Source organism: Crassostrea angulata, chromosome 1, assembly GCF_025612915.1.
Source record: "Crassostrea angulata isolate pt1a10 chromosome 1, ASM2561291v2, whole genome shotgun sequence".
Classification (NCBI taxonomy): domain Eukaryota; kingdom Metazoa; phylum Mollusca; class Bivalvia; order Ostreida; family Ostreidae; genus Magallana; species Magallana angulata.
Window position 1 is genome coordinate 11,521,748 of NC_069111.1, and position 18,043 is coordinate 11,539,790.

General features: G+C 32.5%; 1 protein-coding gene across 1 annotated transcript; it reads left to right on the plus strand.

Annotated features, from left to right (window-relative positions):
• Positions 1-28: 28 nt before the first annotated feature.
• Positions 29-10,234, plus strand: LOC128161149 (EGF-like domain-containing protein 2). The gene is made up of 10 exons (XM_052824383.1): positions 29-119; positions 4,122-4,170; positions 5,498-5,620; positions 6,296-6,415; positions 6,664-6,869; positions 7,095-7,198; positions 7,290-7,435; positions 7,804-7,894; positions 8,432-8,603; positions 9,617-10,234. The coding sequence occupies exons 2-10, from the start codon at positions 4,125-4,127 to the stop codon at positions 9,698-9,700; spliced, it is 1,092 nt and encodes a 363-aa protein (XP_052680343.1). The 5' UTR covers positions 29-119; positions 4,122-4,124; the 3' UTR covers positions 9,701-10,234.
• The last annotated feature ends 7,809 nt before the right edge of the window (positions 10,235-18,043 follow it).

Consider the following 18,043-nt stretch of genomic DNA (forward strand, 5'->3'; position numbering starts at 1 on the left):
TTCTCAAGCTTTAACCGCAACTGAAAATGTTAATGGCGTATATGTAAATGATTCATAAATGAAATTCATTATCCAATTTGGATGCTCCGACACCTTTGCTTTAGCTCTGGACATAGTAGGTATGTTTTTCTTGTTCTTTTTGAAATAGAAGATGAAACATTTACGGTCAAGATGGTGTTTACAACTTTTAAAAAAATATATATAACAGATGTCAAAGCGTATTTTCAAATAAGTTAAATTTTTGCTTTGTTGTTTTAGTATTGTTTTATAATCGTTTTATTTACAGGAAATATTTTGGTCGATGTAATTGATCCCAATTAACATCTATTGATGTAAATTCTTATAACAGAAGAATTTAAATGAGAATCATTTCTTTAGAATTGAAAATAGTAACTTTGATAACTTTTATTTATGAATATTAAAACATAATGTTTGTTAGATCTGATTTTGAATAGACAACAAAGGTGTGGGCCTAAAAGGAAATATTAGTTTGATTTTTTAATTAACTGGCATTCCATGTAACGATATGAACTTGATCATGATATGTTAATTTATGACCGAGGCGTGACTTTTTTAACAGACTTTCAATTTTAAGCTTTTTCCGATGGTTCTCTATGAATAACTTTTGGTCACGATTTGTCTCTCATTATATTGATTAGAGAATTTGTATTCGATTCCATTTTTAATTTATAAGATAACAGTTAGGATTTACATGTATTTTTGTTAATATAAAAAATCATCTCAAGATTTTTCGCTATTTTTATGTATGTTAATTATCAGATATAATATCCATAATTTTCACATAACAATAAATGTTGACTGGATCATTTTTCTGTCAACCAAAGTTGACTAGCTATTTATGATAGCGGTTACATATTTGCCCCCACGAAAAGCTAGCAAATATGGAAATAAAGTCGATTGAAGACAATTATTTATCCCAAAAATATCCGCAAAGAATGTTTTTATGAAGCAAGACAAAATAATTATATAAGGACGTGACTCTGTGTATTCACACGAATGACTGCCCAGTGCAGCTCTCTAGTTATGTAATATTAAATCTTTTTGTACACTTCAATGTCAAACATTAAATCTGTTATTCCTAGTCGGGAAAATAAATGCCACAGGAGAGTAGGGTTTTTCTAGGACATTTCAAACTTTTGTTTGCATTTATTTGAATCACATTAGTGGTAAATATTTTCATATGAATTGTAACCGCTCATATTTTCTACAGAGGTATATCATGCAACGAGCCGCAAAATATAACACGTCGACATATTATATTTTTTCCAATTTCCGGATTTTTCTTTCATTTCTTTTAACGATTGATATTCAATATTCTCATTTTTAAATGTTCATCTTTACATGCATACTTTTGTAGCTTTAGTTATGAAGAATTTTAATAGACATTGTCTAAAGAGTGGTAACTTTTTTATGGAAACGCAGACGTGTTATAATTAAGTAAAAGTTTGTCCATGATAATAAGGTCATAATATGTCACAAAACGAAGAAATTTTAACCGTGAAAAGTGTCTCCTCCATTCAGCAGTATCAAACATTTCATGTGAGACTTTGTGGTGAGGCCAAAATGTACTTTGTCTAAATGAACAAATTGTAATTTGCAAACTAAAATGAATAAAAATGGGATCATGAATTTTTATTGCTTTTTAATTGCTGCAAAACGATGCAGGTTACAATTTGGAATTATTTAAGTGAAAGTGGTTTCACCAACATAGATATTTATACCAATAGGTTGATGTGGCATCTGGCATTTTATGAGCAGCAGTGTGAAATAAATAACTCACACAGGATATTTGATTACATGTTTCAGGATTTTTCCTCATTCATTGAGATGGATATTTTTCGTGACGTTTGGAACTAGTATTTATCCAAATTTCATGGGGTCGACCACTGATTGTTCCCTTTAGTAATTTTTTCTCCATTACAAACTGCTATATTTTTGTTTATCACTTCTTTTTTTTATTCTTTTGATAGTTATTTGTAAATGCATATTTTTATTCCATCCTTGTTAATTAGATTTGTTTGAAGATATAATAGACTTCAATCAGACAGTGAAAAACTCAAAGGAACACATTTTCCAGGACCCTTTTACAAAAGAGTACAGTAAAAAAAAAAAAGCCCAGACATATATTTTAACATACGCATAACATTCCCTTTGTTTGAGAGCAAAGGTACTTTTTTAAATTCTTAAACATGTAAACGAGCTCATCACGTAAACGACCTAAAGAACTTTGACAGAACCCCTCCTTTTTTCACGCTATAAAACTCAACCTTTTATAGAAAGAATTTTGCAAAACGTGTTTTATGAAACAGGCAATTTTGTTATAATTTCTAATTTATAAAGCTCTTAAAAGCCCTCTTACTCAGAGTAAAGAAAAACGGACCTTCAACTTTCTATGTAGACCTAATTGGTCAATGTAAAGCGCTGTTCACTGAAACACAAACCAGCTGTTGAAACTGAAATCGGTTTTGGGACGTTCCTTCGCCATCGTCATAAATGTCATGGCGGTTGTTGAACAAATACAAAGGGGTCGGTGTTTACAAGAATAAACCGTGGAGGCGTCCACATAATACAAACCACCTCTCTAGATATCTCTATTTTTGCTTACATCATAGCACGTTTCACCTAATTTGGTTTTTGGGCTGGTTCTTTTTATAAATTGCGTACATTCATACTTAATATGGGCGCCCATTGTTTTTAACAGTTCATGTGTCTTAAATTTGTAAAGAAACAAAATATACAATTTATACAGATGGTCAATTTTAGTTTTGTTTTTCCGGTATGATAATACACACATATGTCTTTTTTCCCAAAAGATTTGAATTCTCATATTTTTATCATTTTGAAAAACCTTCTGTATTACTAGTATTGAGTGTCACGAATGCTTTTAAATTTTTAATCTCAAATCAATGAGTGTAATATCATTTATAATTTGATAAAAGAATTTAAGAGGGTAAATACTTGTTTATTCAAATATTACATATAAATTCAGAATTTGTTCTCCGTGACAAATGTTTTCTTAATAAGAAAGCTAACGTATCTGTCTCGGGTTCCCGTTTCCACATCTCATTCTTGTTATTCGTAAATGAATAACGTTCATGTATTTGTCAAAATAACATGCATTCGTTTGGAAGAAAAAGACCAAAGAATTATTTTACGCTAGGTTCACGTCTACTTTGCCTCTGCTTGAAGGACATGACTAAAAATAAAAAAAAATCTTCACGGTTTTGCATTACAAACGACATGAAAACACAAAAAATTGGCAAAGTCTCCCGATACTTTCCGAATTGTTAAAATATAATGTGCACTTACATCAAATTTTCCTGGTTAAAAAGGGGTGTCACAGCGAAAACCGTTTTTTTTTTTCCTTATTAATTTCAACTTTTTAAAATTTAATTTCAACTTTTCTTAATTAATTAATGGGTCCCTATATTTACTAACAGAAATTCGAGATTAATTGACAGGAAACAGGATCTTGACACAGACTATAGATGCATTATTTATTTCTGTTGCGACCAGAGTTCCGTAGTTTTTGCTTGATTGTCATCCATCATATCCATTTGTTTTTATGCTGAAGAAATCTATCAATTTACATACGAGATCATTAAAAAGTCAAATAATGAGTGTCAAGATGTCACACATAAATAGAACGTAAAATACTAAAAAAAAAAAAAAATAAACGTGTGACGAAATGACAAATGAATCAATCAATTAAATAGCTGCTACACTAATGGTACATCAATCGCATACTAAACAATACCAATTGACTTTGATATCGAAATCATTGCAATGTTTTGTATATTGTTCATTATGTGAAGATGCATACAAAAAATGCATATAACACCTGAATACACAGTAAAAAAGACTTTTTTCAGGAATCATTTTAAGACATGCAGCTGTAAATTATTACTTAGCTGTCTTCTTTTGTCAAGTTGTACAGTTTTAAATGGAAACAACCATTCATGATCATAAATGACATGTTTTTTGAGTGAGATTCTAGATGCGTTTGTGACAAATGAAAGCAATTAAAAACTTTCTTCCTAATTTCTAATTCTTACATATTTACCCCCCAAAAATTACGCCGATATTCTTGTCTTTGATAGAAAATGTCACAACTGTGCACGTTTGTATTGCTGTCCCTTTTTGGAGTTGGTAAGTACAAAACAATTCACCGTGCTAAACTAACAAGACCATCAGTATCCTATGACATCAAATGTTATTATCCGATTGAAATAAAGACTTCCATCTGTTTATGGTCAAACATACTTTTTTCAGCTCTATATCATATCATACCATACCAAATCAACTTACCCTCTTCACGAAATTCCTTCATCAGTTTTATATACATGTACTAATATATACATTTGTCAGTGTTTTTGTCTGTGATAACACTTCGAATCGATTTTGTAATTATAGTCTATTGAATTTAAATGACATATTGTTGAGGCGCAAGCAAAGTTTGCAAAGTAAAAAAAATATAGTTTTTAATCGTGCAACTGCTGAAAACTATTTAAGGAATAAGGAATCATTCTTTGAGTATTATGAGGTGATACTTTGGTCGGGGCGTGATCAAATCCAATAATGATAGATTTGATCACGCCCCGACCGAAATTATCACCTCATAATATTTAAAGAATGATTCCTTATTACTTATATTTATATAATTTTAAGCCATCGTACGATTAAATATTTAAATATAAATAAGCAAACCCCGCTGGCGCCTCAATTTGGCGTCATTTGAAGTTATGGGTTATATAGTACAAAATCGATACGTAGTGTTATCACAGGCAAAGACACTGGAAAATGTAAATATATAAATATAAGTAATAAGAAACAATTCTTTGAATATCATGAGGTAATAATTTCGGTAGGGCGTGATCAAATCTATTATAAAGCCCAATTTGATCACGCTTCGACCGAAATTATCACCTTATAATACTTAAAGAATGATTTCTTATTCCTTAAGTAAAAGCATTTGCAATAAATAAATAAAATGGAACTTGCAGCCATTTATCAGAAAGAGGGCTCTTTGTTTGTAGCATCGGGGCTTTCTTGCAACTGCCTTGATCTCGTAACCTTCCTTATTAATATTAAGCGACATCGATTGTTTTAATTTACATATATTTTTATTATCATTTTTTTATCATGGATTTGAAAAATAAAAGTGTTTGTATAATTCTGCCTTGGTTTTACTTCTGTTTAAATATAAATAACGAATTTATTCTGAATGTCCATTCAGTGCTTTGGAATCTGCATAAATACGTTTCAAGAAAATTACACCAATTAATACAAAAATATGAAACTTTCTTTTACTGTGTTTAAATGATAGCTTTTGCTATTTGAATTCAATTTTTGAACGATCATGATTAGCTTTTACAAATAAAAAACTTACGTAAACAAAGTATAAAAGTTTTTATTTTGATAAAGGAAAATTAAATATGTTTACTTATTATGACTTCTGCTACTTTATTTGTTTCAGGCCTAGCAAGCTTTAACTGCTTGAACCCCGGCTATGACTGCAAGAACAATGGCCTGTGTGACTATTTTGGCCGCTGTAAATGTCCCCAGGGATACCAAGGTTACGATTGTGGACTAGATTCCTGTAAGTCTCCAGTTTTCTTGGTTTCAGAAAGCAAAAAAATTGTAAAAATTCTGAGACCTTGACGAAATGAAGTAGACAGGCATAAAGATATTGCTCATTTTCGTGATTTTTCAAATGGGTGTTTTCAGCATGCCAGTTTAGGGTAAAGGATTGCAAGTAAAAATAGAGTTTTTTGGCATTATGTTCGGAATAAATGCACCACATGTTCCTATGTGGCATCTGTGAAATATCATATTTATCAATCTTTTTAACATGAGGCATTTCTCAGAAGATTTTATCATCAAGAAAAGGTGTTCATGTGAAAACAGCAACGGAAATGCAGCAAAAATAATATAATATATGGAGTTAGGAGAACGGTTCATACGTGCCGGGTGACTCGTGCACACTTATCACTGTGTAAAGTGTCATCCTTAAGATTTACAAAGATACGCCTTCTCTTAAGAACAATGACTTTAGTTTTGTTGTATAAGACTTGCAAAAGGTTAAACGCGCACATTTCATGCCAAGTTTCCTTATTCCATCGAGTTCAATAAGGTCTCGTTTCTTATTTCGTATTTTTGCACTAATTTTTATGAATTGGGAAAGTCATATAAATCTTAACAAAAAAGAGCCCCTCACGTACATTTCGCATCAACGAGACGCCTGCATTAGTCAGCCCCTGTTTCCTTTTTGTAGCCACCATCTCCAGTTCTGCAGATTGTCGGGCAACATGTGTCAATAAGGGGATCTGCCACAGCAACACTGTGTGTTACTGCACCGACGACTTTGTGGGGCCACAATGTGAAGTCCCAGTCCGTGAGTTTCCATTCAATATCCATTCATTTGCAGGGTTTTAAAAACTTGTTTAATTTCAATTTTGCACTTTTTGGTATAAGGTTTTTGTCTTTAACCTCTTTTATTAAACATTTCTAATTCTTATTTCCAAATTCTGCCAAAACTGATTATCATCTTTTCCATTTAATGTGTAGGTGGGTTTTTTTCCAGAAAATAAAAGGAATCTTACTCTAAAAAATTTTTAACGATTTTTTTGGTCGTAATTCTAGTTAGTGCCCAGTGTGGACTCAACACGGTCAAAGTTCAAGGTTATCAGCCACTGACCTTCCGTGGCGAAATGTACCTTAAGCAGAGCATGTTTAGCTGTCAGCTAAGGGAAATGGTTTCCGATATTCCGGGAATGAGACTCTTTGAATTGGAAATCCCACATCGGGCTATCACACCCTGCGCCCTGACAAAAACTCAAAACAATGAGGTATACTAGTGCTACTTCAACCATTTTACAGTCCTGATTCACTTTCCAAGATATATAAAGCAAAAAAGGATATAAGAACCGTACAGAATTTATTGCAAAACTAAATGAAAAGAAGCCCGTCCAAAAATTATGTAACATCTCACAGTGTCAAATTCGAAGACTGCTAAAAGTCTGGCCTGGCGTGTTGTATGAGTAATTTATATACCTTTCTGATTCCTCTTGTAGACTGGGGACACGATATATGAGGTAGAGGTCGCTACCGCCCACAACAAGGGGTTCTTCAGCATGTCTGACACTGTGCATTCTGTCAACTGTGTCTACGAAGCCAGGTATGTGCAATATCCTCCAAATAATGCATGTTACTTGGTTTTATGGAAGGTAAACCGAGAGATCTAAACAAAATGCTTCATACATCTACAGGCGCATTGGAGAAAACCCGAAGGATGTTACCAAGGCCATGAACCCGTTCAAAGTGACGCTTATGAACGACAATAATGAACCACTTCAGCAGGTTCAGCGCGGGGATCCCTATTTCTTCAATGTTGAAAGTAGCGGTAAATTCCCAGGTAAATGATTCATGATTTGCCATTGATTGTCATGTAACTAAAAGTCTTTCCCCTTTTTTTTGTAAGTAAATCTTAGTACTTGTAATATCATTCAGTGTATTTTTTCAAAAATTGCGGTAAGTATAAAACAACGCAAATGATTTTATATGTTGTATTATAGTTTACAAATACTGTCTGGGATTGAAGGCAATATTGATTATATTAGCCCCAAATTCAAAGGACGAAATATTGACCGACGCGAAACTACAAAGGAAATGCTCATACTTAACATCCTTTATAATTGCAACCTAATTGCCTTTTTGGATCTGTAGTTTGCTAACATTTTTATCTGATAAAACCGTTGCTCAGTTGTAATATTCTATTTTTAGATATGAAAGGTACTCGATTGAGTTATCTGGAAGCTTATTCCGTTGACCAACAGACAGGGAATGTGAAATCTGTAAAACTAATAGAAGACGAGTAAGTGACACTGTTTCATATATTCTACGATTATGAAAAGAGAGGGTCGAGGCCCGTGTGAAATAGAATTTGATGAGTATGTATTCATAACTAGAAAAAAAACCGACTTGTACGTCATTCACTAACAATTACTAGCTTTACCAAAAAAACCATGATGATCAAGACCTCGGAAGGTTGTATGAAAATTTGTTTTGGTTTTGCATTCAAATTCCAAGGAAATGTTGGAGATAACGTTTTGACCAAAAAAGTAAAACATTCTCAAAAACTTCGTAAAGTTATTGGTACATGTATGGATCCTGAAATAATGTATCCATAATCTGACACTCATGCACACAATGTACTCAAATGGAAATGAGTGCTTATTTATTTTGTATTTTAAATATTTGTATTTTAAAATATAATGTTGAATTTTTGTGTTTCCCGATATTTTCCTACTTACATCATAAAGTTAAAATTGTGTTCAACATGAATACTAAAAGAAAACTAGTGATAAGTCGCACGGCATTAATATGTTAAACATTTGTGATTTTGTAACAGGTGCCCGGTAAGAAGTACAATCACAGATTACGCAGTATCCATCTCCAATGAAGAGAATTCCAGGGCCGGTTTCTTCATAGGAAGGGGGAAAATCGAGAGCTTTAACATTCTAGACCAAGATCCAATCCGTTTGGACTACCGTGCCAAAATCTGTAAAGGCCAATGCAGACAGGTGTTTGTCTTTATATGCATAGCCATAATGACATATCAGTATTAACATTATTACTTATTAGTTTTGTTACTAACCGCCTTTGGAAATATATTTTTATAGACAGTAACACAATGAAAAATTGTCTTGTTTTATTGTGGACCAAAACTTTTTGTATCTAAATGAATCTGAGAGAGAGAAAAAAAAACCACGAAAAAGACTTTCGAGCGGTTTTTTTTGCCACCTATAATTTTCTATATGCCGTTATAGAAATAAAAACGGCAATCACGTGACACATTTTATCAAAAGCCGTTGCGTTATTTTAGTCAATTGCTATACCATAAGATTTGATATTTTTTCGATATACCATTGAATGAGAAGTGTACCCCCTGATCGAAAAACCTTAGCCCCCCCCCCTATTTTTTGTTGTTGCAAAGTTAGACCTAACTATTAGGCACAAAGCATCATAGAGGGTTCAGCCCCCCCCCCCCCCCACTTTTTCTCGCAGGAAAGATAATTGTTCCTTTAAATTAAAATTGAAAAGATAGAAATGCTGAGATGTTGGAGTCATAGGTATACTAGCCCCCCCCCTCCCCCCCCCCCCCCCCCCCCCCCCCCCCCGGTTAGGAATTTCAAGATTTGGGAAAAAATATTTGGTAGGTAAGAATTTTTTTTTTTGGAACTATAGGTACCCCCCCCCCCCCCCCCCCCCACGGATTATGATTTTCATGATTTTTGGAATAAGGTTTTTTTTTTTAATTTTTTTTGTTTGTCAAGATTTCTGAGGATTAGTCTAACCCCACCCACCCACCCCCCCCCCCCCCGACTTTCAATTTGCTTTCGACGCCACTGCTTAAAGCAAAGAATCTTTCAGAACTGGTTAATGCTATTTGATTTCCACGTGCTTTTTTTTTATTAGGTTCAGTTTTACTGAAGACGGTTCTTTATTAGGTTTTTTGGTGATGGTAATTGATGTCACAATGAATAATTTAAAATTTATTTTTCATGACCAATAAATGAATTTTTTTTCCTTTTAGGCTGTGTGTAATTCTCCTACACCCATGCGAATACCAAGAAAGACACCATTCGAGCATTTGATGAACCCTATTGACATTGTGTAATTGTGTACCCTTGCAATTCTGTTATTCCAAACTTCATACTCATAAACTCTGTACCCAGGAATGAGCCAGAAGGCTTTTTTCCCCTTTGTTACTATCAAGTCGTGTGGAAATAAAAATTCTAATTTGTTTGAATAACGTTTCATTTAGTAAACTACAAACAAAGAATTTATAATTGAATGTCTGCTTAATAAACAACTTATTGTGGTTCTATATACTTGAACAAAATATGTGGTATAGGTTTAAACAATGTTGTGAATGTTTCTAAATATTTTTAAAAGTGGGATACACGCATCAATTCATTTTAATACTAATAGTGATTTGCATGCGATTAATATAAGTGAGTGTTGGAAAATACAATTCCATCTCTTAATTCTAGATCTATTGGTATATATATGTTTCCTCTCTGGTCGTTATAAACTGGTTTTTGTTTTGTTACATGTCACCAGTGATTTTTTCCTCGCTTTTTCTTTACATTATTTTTACGCATGTTTCGCAAGAATGCCACACAATAGCAATAAATTACTGTGTTTCCACGTGAATGTTTTCAATGTTTTTTAAATTGTTGATAGCATGCGCGTGCATGATTTTCTTGTAAAAATTAATATTATATATATATATTTCATTTATTATATTAAACGTTCAATACAAATCCTTGGTTCGCCTTCCGGATAGCTGCAGGTTGGTTTGTCTCAATGCAATAATGATATTAAAAAGGTGGGTTTTTTTCTATGAAATGCCTTTTCAAACGTTGAATTTCGGCCTTGCAAGCTGTATAAAGCCCACCGGGCTTTTACTGAATTTGATCACGCCCGATCAGCACTCCAACCACAATGATCATCTCATGATACTAGCTCAAAGAACGATTCCTTTTTCCTTAAATATTCTTAGCTAAAAGATTACTCTATATTGGGTATTGAGTAAATGTTTAAACCCTCCACCCTATTTTCATTTTTGGGAGTTGATTTTAATCAACTCTCCTATGCAGTTACTCTGGCAAACCGAAACTGAAACAGTGTTTGGACCTAAGCACAAATCATCACTGCTGACAAGAGTTGGTTCTTGAAAATAATCATTAAATTCGATGTAATGTACGCTGAAGCATTTTTTTTAAAGGAAACTTATTTATAAATACCTAAGAAATATTCAGTTTTTGAATAGTACGAACAATTTAGAAGTTTTTTGCAGTCGTATGTATTCCTACGTCAGAGTTCAATATAGTCTCGTTCAACCATCGGCTGTCTCCGTACGACAGGCAGAGTATCAGTCTATATTTAGAGGTCGCATCATCAAGCTATTACGTGACCTGGTATATCTTACTTGTCGGAGATTAACGGAGACAGCCGAGCATCTGGTTGGACGAGAATAGAGTTCATTATTGGTTGGATCCATACACTTTTTGAAATATTTCGAATACCGATACATAGTTTGATGAAATCAATTCTATTTTTAAATAATACACATGATTCATAAAGATAGGTAAAGTTAGCTACTAGTAACTGGCTACTAGTAACTGGCTACGAGAACTAAGAAAAGCTAGTTACTAGTAACTGGCTACGAGATTAAATAAAAGTTGGCTACTAGTAACTTGCTACTAGTAACTGGCTACTAGTAACTGGCTGAGAGAAGTAAGAAAAGCTAGCTACTAGTAACTGGCTACGAGATGAAAGAAACTTGGCTTCTAGTTACTTCTTACTGTCAATGTAAGAACACATACCAAGGATTTCTATTTGTGTTCTTAAGATGTACATTGCACTATATCACTGCCATTTGTCAATAATATAGATTGTACAATGTATATATAGATTGAAGATATATGTCAGACATGCTAATATCAACATTCTGTCAAGTCATCCACATAATATTGCGACGCAATTACTCAGATATCTCTCATTATGTAGTCAGCTACTTGTGCATTTCGTTATAAATATCTTTATTTTTTGTCTTTTTTGTCTATATATCTCAAGTAGCTGAATATATAGATTGAAGATATATGCCAGACATGCTAATATCAACATTCTGTCAAGTCTTCCACATAATATTACGACACAATTACTCAGATATCTCTCTTTATGTAGTCAGCTACTTGTGCATTTCGTTACAAATATCTTTATTTTTTGTTTGTTTTGTAAATATATCTCAAGTAGCTGTATATATAGACTGAAGATATATGCCAGACATGCTAATATCAACATTCTGTCAAGTCATCCACATAATATTACGACACAATTACTCAGATATCTCTCTTTATGTAGTCAGCTACTTGTGCATTTCGTTATAAATATCTTTATTTTTTGTCTGTTTTTTGTCTATATATCTCAAGTAGCTGTACATATAGATTAAAGATATGTGCCAGACATGCTGATATCAACATTCTGTCAAGTCATCCACATAATATTACGGCACAATTACTCAGATATCTCTCTTTATGTAGTCAGCTACTTGAGCATTTCGTTACAATTATCTTTATTTTTTGTCTGTTTTGTCTATATATCTCAAGTAGCTGTACATATAGATTAAAGATATATGCCAGACATGCTGATATCAATATTCTGTCAAGTCATCCACATAATATTACGGCACAATTACTTTGATATCTCTCTTTATGTAGTCAGCTACTTGTGCATTTTGTTACAAATATCTTTATTTTTGTCTGTTTTGTCTATATATCTCAAGTAGCTGAATATATGGATTGAAGATATATGCCAGACATGCTGATATCAACATTCTGTCAAGTCATCCACATAATATTACGGCACAATTACTCAGATATCTCTCTTTATGTAGTCAGCTACTTGTGCATTTTGTTACAAATATCTTTATTTTTTGTCTGTTTTGTCTATATATCTCAAGTAGCTGAATATATGGATTGAAGATATATGCCAGACATGCTGATATCAACATTCTGTCAAGTCATCCACATAATATTACGGCACAATTACTCAGATAACTCTCTTTATGTAGTCAGCTACTTGTGCATTTTGTTACAAATATCTTTATTTTTTGTCTGTTTTGTCTTTATATCTCAAGTAGCTGAATATATAGATTGAAGATATATGCCGGAATGCTAATATCAACATTCTGTCAAGTCATCCACATAATATTACAACACAATTACTCAGATATCTCTCTTTATGTAGTCAGCTACTTGTGCATTTTGTTACAAATATCTTTATCTTTTTGCTGTTTTGTCTATATATCTCAAGTAGCTGTACATATATATTGAAGATATATGCCAGACATGCTAATACCAACATTCTGTCAAGTCATCCACATAATATTACGATACAATTACTCAGATATCTCTCTTTATATAGTAAGCTACTTGTGCATTTTGTTACAAATATCATTATTTTTTGGCGGTTTTATGAATATATCTTTAGTAGCTGAATATATAGATTGAAGATATATGCCAGACATGCTAATATCAACATTCTGTCAAATCATTCTTATAATATTACGGCACAATTACTCAGATAACTCTCTTTATGTAGTCAGCTACTTGTGCATTTCGTTATAAATATCTTTATTTTTTGTCTGTTTGTCTATATATCTCAAGTAGCTGTACATATAGATTGTAGATATATGCCAGACATGCTAATACCAACATTCTGTCAAGTCATCCACATAATATTACGACACAATTACTCAGATATCTCTCTTGATGTAGTAAGCTACTTGTGCATTTCGTTACAAATATCTTTATTTTTTTGCGGGGTTGTCAATATATCTCAAGTAGATGTATATTTAAATAGAAGATATATGACAGGCATGCTATTATCAACATTCCTTCACGTCATCCACATAATATTACGGCACAATTACTCAGATATCTCTCTTTATGTAGTCAGCTACTTGTGCATTTCGTTACAAATATCTTTATTTTTTGTCTGTTTTGTCTATATATCTCAAGTAGCTGTACATATAGATTAAAGATATATGCCAGAATGCCAGACATGCTATTATCATCATTCCTTCAAGTCATCCACATAATATTACGACACAGTTACTCAGATATCTCTCTTTATGTAATCAGCTACTTGTGCATTTTGTACAAATATCATTTTTTTTGGCGGTTTTGTCAATTTATCTCAAGTAGCTGTATATTTAAATGGACGATATATGCCAGACGTGCTATTATCAACATTTCTTCAAGTCATCCACATAATATTACGACATATTATCTCAGATATTTCTCTTGATGTAGTCCGCTACTTGTGCATTTTGTTACGAATATCCTCATTTTTTGGCGGTTTTGTCAATATATCTCAAGTAGCTGTATATTTAAATTGAAGATATATGCCATACTTGCTAAATTAACATTCCTTCAAGTCATCCACATAATATCACGACACAGGTACTCAGATATCTCTCTTTATGTAGTCAGCTACTTGTGCATTTTGTTACAAATATCTTTATTTCTCCCCATACGTTTTTCGTGTGCATGTAAAAAGATGAAGTGAATGAAAGAAAATAACCAGTGAAATTTAAATTATAAGTAAATTTTGCCCCCCCCCCCCCTCCCCCATCCCCTTACAGATAAGATTTTTACAATCTTTATGATTTTAATTTTTTTTGTTTGTTCTTCAGTATTTAAATTAAAAACTAGATATCTTTAATCTTTATGTACAGAAAGTTGAGTAACATGGAAAGTGTTAAAAATGAAGATATTTGTAAAGAAATGCAGTAGTAGCTGACGAGATTATGAGTGATATCTGAGTAGTTGTGCCGTAATATCATGTGGATGACCTAATGTTGAAATAAGCAAGACTGGTTAATATGAGCAGTCTATACATAAAGCTACTTGAAAAATGTTGACAAAATCCTAAAAAAAAAAAAAAATTTTTTAAAAAATGTTTTAGAAGCTGATGAGATTTAAAGGGATATCTAAGTAATTGTGTCATAATATCATGTTGGTGACCTTATAGAATGTTTAAATCAACCACACTAGTAGATATCTTCATTTTTTTACACAGCTACTTGAGGTTTATCAACTAAACTGTTGAAAATGGATGTTTTTATAACAAAATGCACTTGTAGCTGATGAGATTGAGAAAGATATATAAGTAATTATGTCGTAATATCATGTCAATATCCTAATATAATATCAAAATGAACATGACTTGTATATATCAGCATTCTATATACAGCTACTTGAGATATATTGACAAAACCGCCAAAAAATAAAGATATTTGTAACAAAATGCACAAGTAGCTGACCACATAAAGGGAAATATCTGAGTAATTGTGTCGTTATATTATGTGGATGACTTGAAGCAATGTTGATAATACAATGTCTGGCATATATCTTCAGTTTAAATATACAGCTACTTGCAATACATTGACAAAACCGTCAAAATATAAGGATATTTGTAACAAAATGCACAAGTAGCTGACCACTTAAAGAGCGATATCTGAGGAATTGTGTCTTAATATTATGTGGATGACTTGAAGGAATGTTGATAATAGCATATCTGGCACATATCTTCAATCTAAATATACAGCTACTTGCAATATATTGACAACCCCGCCAAAAAATAAAGATATTTGTAACAAAATGCACAAGTAGCTGACTACATAAAGAGAGATATCTGAGTAATTGTGTCCTAATATTAAGTGGATGACTTGAATAAATGTTGATAATAGCATATCTGGCACATATCTTCAATCTAAATATACAGCTACTTGCAATATATTGACAAAACGGTCAAAATGTAAGGATATTTGTAACAAAATGCGCAAGAAGCTGACCACATAAAGAGCGATATCTGAGTAATTGTGTCGTAATATTATGTGGATGACTTGAAGGAATGTTGATAATAGCATTTCTGGCATATATCTTCAGTTTAGATATACAGCTACTTGCAATATATTGACAACCCCGCCAAAAAATAAAGATGTTTGTAACAAAATGCACAAGTAGCTGACTACATAAAGAGAGATATCTGAGTAATTGTGTCGTAATATTAAGTGGATGACTTGAATAAATGTTGATAATAGCATATCTGGCACATATCTTCAATCTAAATATACAGCTACTTGCAATATATTGACAAAACGGTCAAAATGTAAGGATATTTGTAACAAAATGCGCAAGTAGCTGACCACATAAAGAGCGATATCTGAGTAATTGTGTCGTAATATTATGTGGATGACTTGAAGGAATGTTGATAATAGCATTTCTGGCATATATCTTCAGTTTAAATATACAGCTACTTGCAATATATTGACAACCCCGCCAAAAGATATTTGTAACAAAATGCACAAGTAGCTGACTACATAAAGAGAGATATCTGAGTAATTGTGTCGTAATATTAAGTGGATGACTTCAAATAAATGTTGATAATAGCATGTCTGGCATATTTCTTTAATTTAAATATACAGCTACTTGAGATATATTGACAACCCCGCCACAAAATAAAGATATTTGTAACAAAATGCACAAATAGCTGACTACATAAAGAGAGATATCTGAGTAATTGTGTCGTAATATTATGTGGATGACTTGAATAAATGTTGATAATAGCATATCTGGCACATATCTTCAATCTAAATATACAGCTACTTGCAATATATTGACAAAACGGTCAAAATGTAAGGATATTTGTAACAAAATGCGCAAGTAGCTGACCACATAAAGAGCGATATCTGAGTAATTGTGTCGTAATATTATGTGAATGACTTGATAGAATGTTGATATTAGCATGTCTGGCATATATCTTCAGTTTAAATATACAGCTTCTTGAGATATATTGACAAAACCGCTAAAAACAGACAAAAAATAAAGATATTTGTAACGAAATTCAGAAGTAGCTGACTACATACAGAGGGATATCTGAGTAATTGTGTCGTAATATTAAGTGGATGACTTGAATAAATGTTGATAATAGCATATCTGGCACATATCTTCAATCTAAATATACAGCTACTTGCAATATATTGACAAAACGGTCAAAATGTAAGGATATTTGTAACAAAATGCGCAAGTAGCTGACCACATAAAGAGCGATATCTGAGTAATTGTGTCGTAATATTATGTGGATGACTTGAAAGAATGTTGATAATAGCATTTCTGGCATATATCTTCAGTTTAAATATACAGCTACTTGCAATATATTGACAACCCCGCCAAAAAATAAAGATATTTGTAACAAAATGCACAAGTAGCTGACTACATAAAGAGAGATATCTGAGTTATTGTGTCGTAATATTAAGTGGATGACTTCAAATAAATGTTGATAATAGCATGTCTGGCATATTTCTTTAATTTAAATATACAGCTACTTGAGATATATTGACAACCCCGCCACAAAATAAAGATATTTGTAACAAAATGCACAAATAGCTGACTACATAAAGAGAGATATCTGAGTAATTGTGTCGTAATATTATGTGGATGACTTGACATAATGTTGATATTAACATGTCTGGCATATATCTTCAATTTATATATACAGCTACTTGAGATATATTGACAATTGACAGTGATATAGTGCAATGTACATCTTAAGATCACAAATAAAAATCCTAGGTATGTGTTCTCACATGGACAGTAAGAAGTAACTAGAAGCCAAGTTTCTTTCATCTCGTAGCCAGTTACTAGTAGCTAGCTTCTCTTACTTCTCGAAGCCAGTTACTAGTAGCCAGTTACGAGTAGCCAACTTTGATTTTATCTCGTAGCCAGTTACTAGTAGCTAGGTTTTCTTACTCCTCGTAGCCAGTTACTAGTAGCCAGTTACTAGTAGCTAACTTTACCTATAAGAGGTTTTTTCGAAATTCTTGTCAGAAAAGTCCGAGGATTCATATTATAAAAATGTGTGTAATTCAAATAGAGATTATAAACTACTTGCCAAGCAAAATAACATATCGTTGATTTTAAGATAAATAATTATTATAATCGATAAAATCAATTCCCGTCAGTACTTCAGTACTTTGATTTCCCTTGAAATCTACCTATGGATGGGAGTACGGTCCTTCATGAGATCTATTCACACTGGGATGAATTGTGTTAGATTCTACTGGTGTTGACAAGGAAGTTCCGACGGATAAGTATAAACAAATTGCTGACAAAACTCATAAAATTCAACTTCAGCTTTTTTCTCTGGTGAGCTAAAAAGACGGGTACAAAAATTATTTTGATTCGGGGCCGTTTGTTCACACAAGCACGTAGCATCGTTTTTGAAAGTGGGGGGCCAGACTCATCCAAAAAATCTTGACAAACAAAGAAAAAAACAAAAAAAAAAAAGGGAAATTTAAACTTTTCCAAAATCTTCAAAATCCTAATATGTGTGTGTGTGTTATTTGTTCGCTTGATTATGTGAATATGCATTGCAGTATGATCCGTTA

Bases quoted from the DNA above. Each gene is read 5' to 3' on its own strand.
- LOC128161149 (XM_052824383.1), top strand. From the start codon at position 4,125: ATGTCACAACTGTGCACGTTTGTATTGCTGTCCCTTTTTGGAGTTG. The intron at 6,870-7,094 runs GTATACTAGTGC...TTCCTCTTGTAG, and splicing joins CAAAAACTCAAAACAATGAG to ACTGGGGACACGATATATGA. The intron at 7,895-8,431 runs GTAAGTGACACT...ATTTTGTAACAG, and splicing joins GTAAAACTAATAGAAGACGA to GTGCCCGGTAAGAAGTACAA.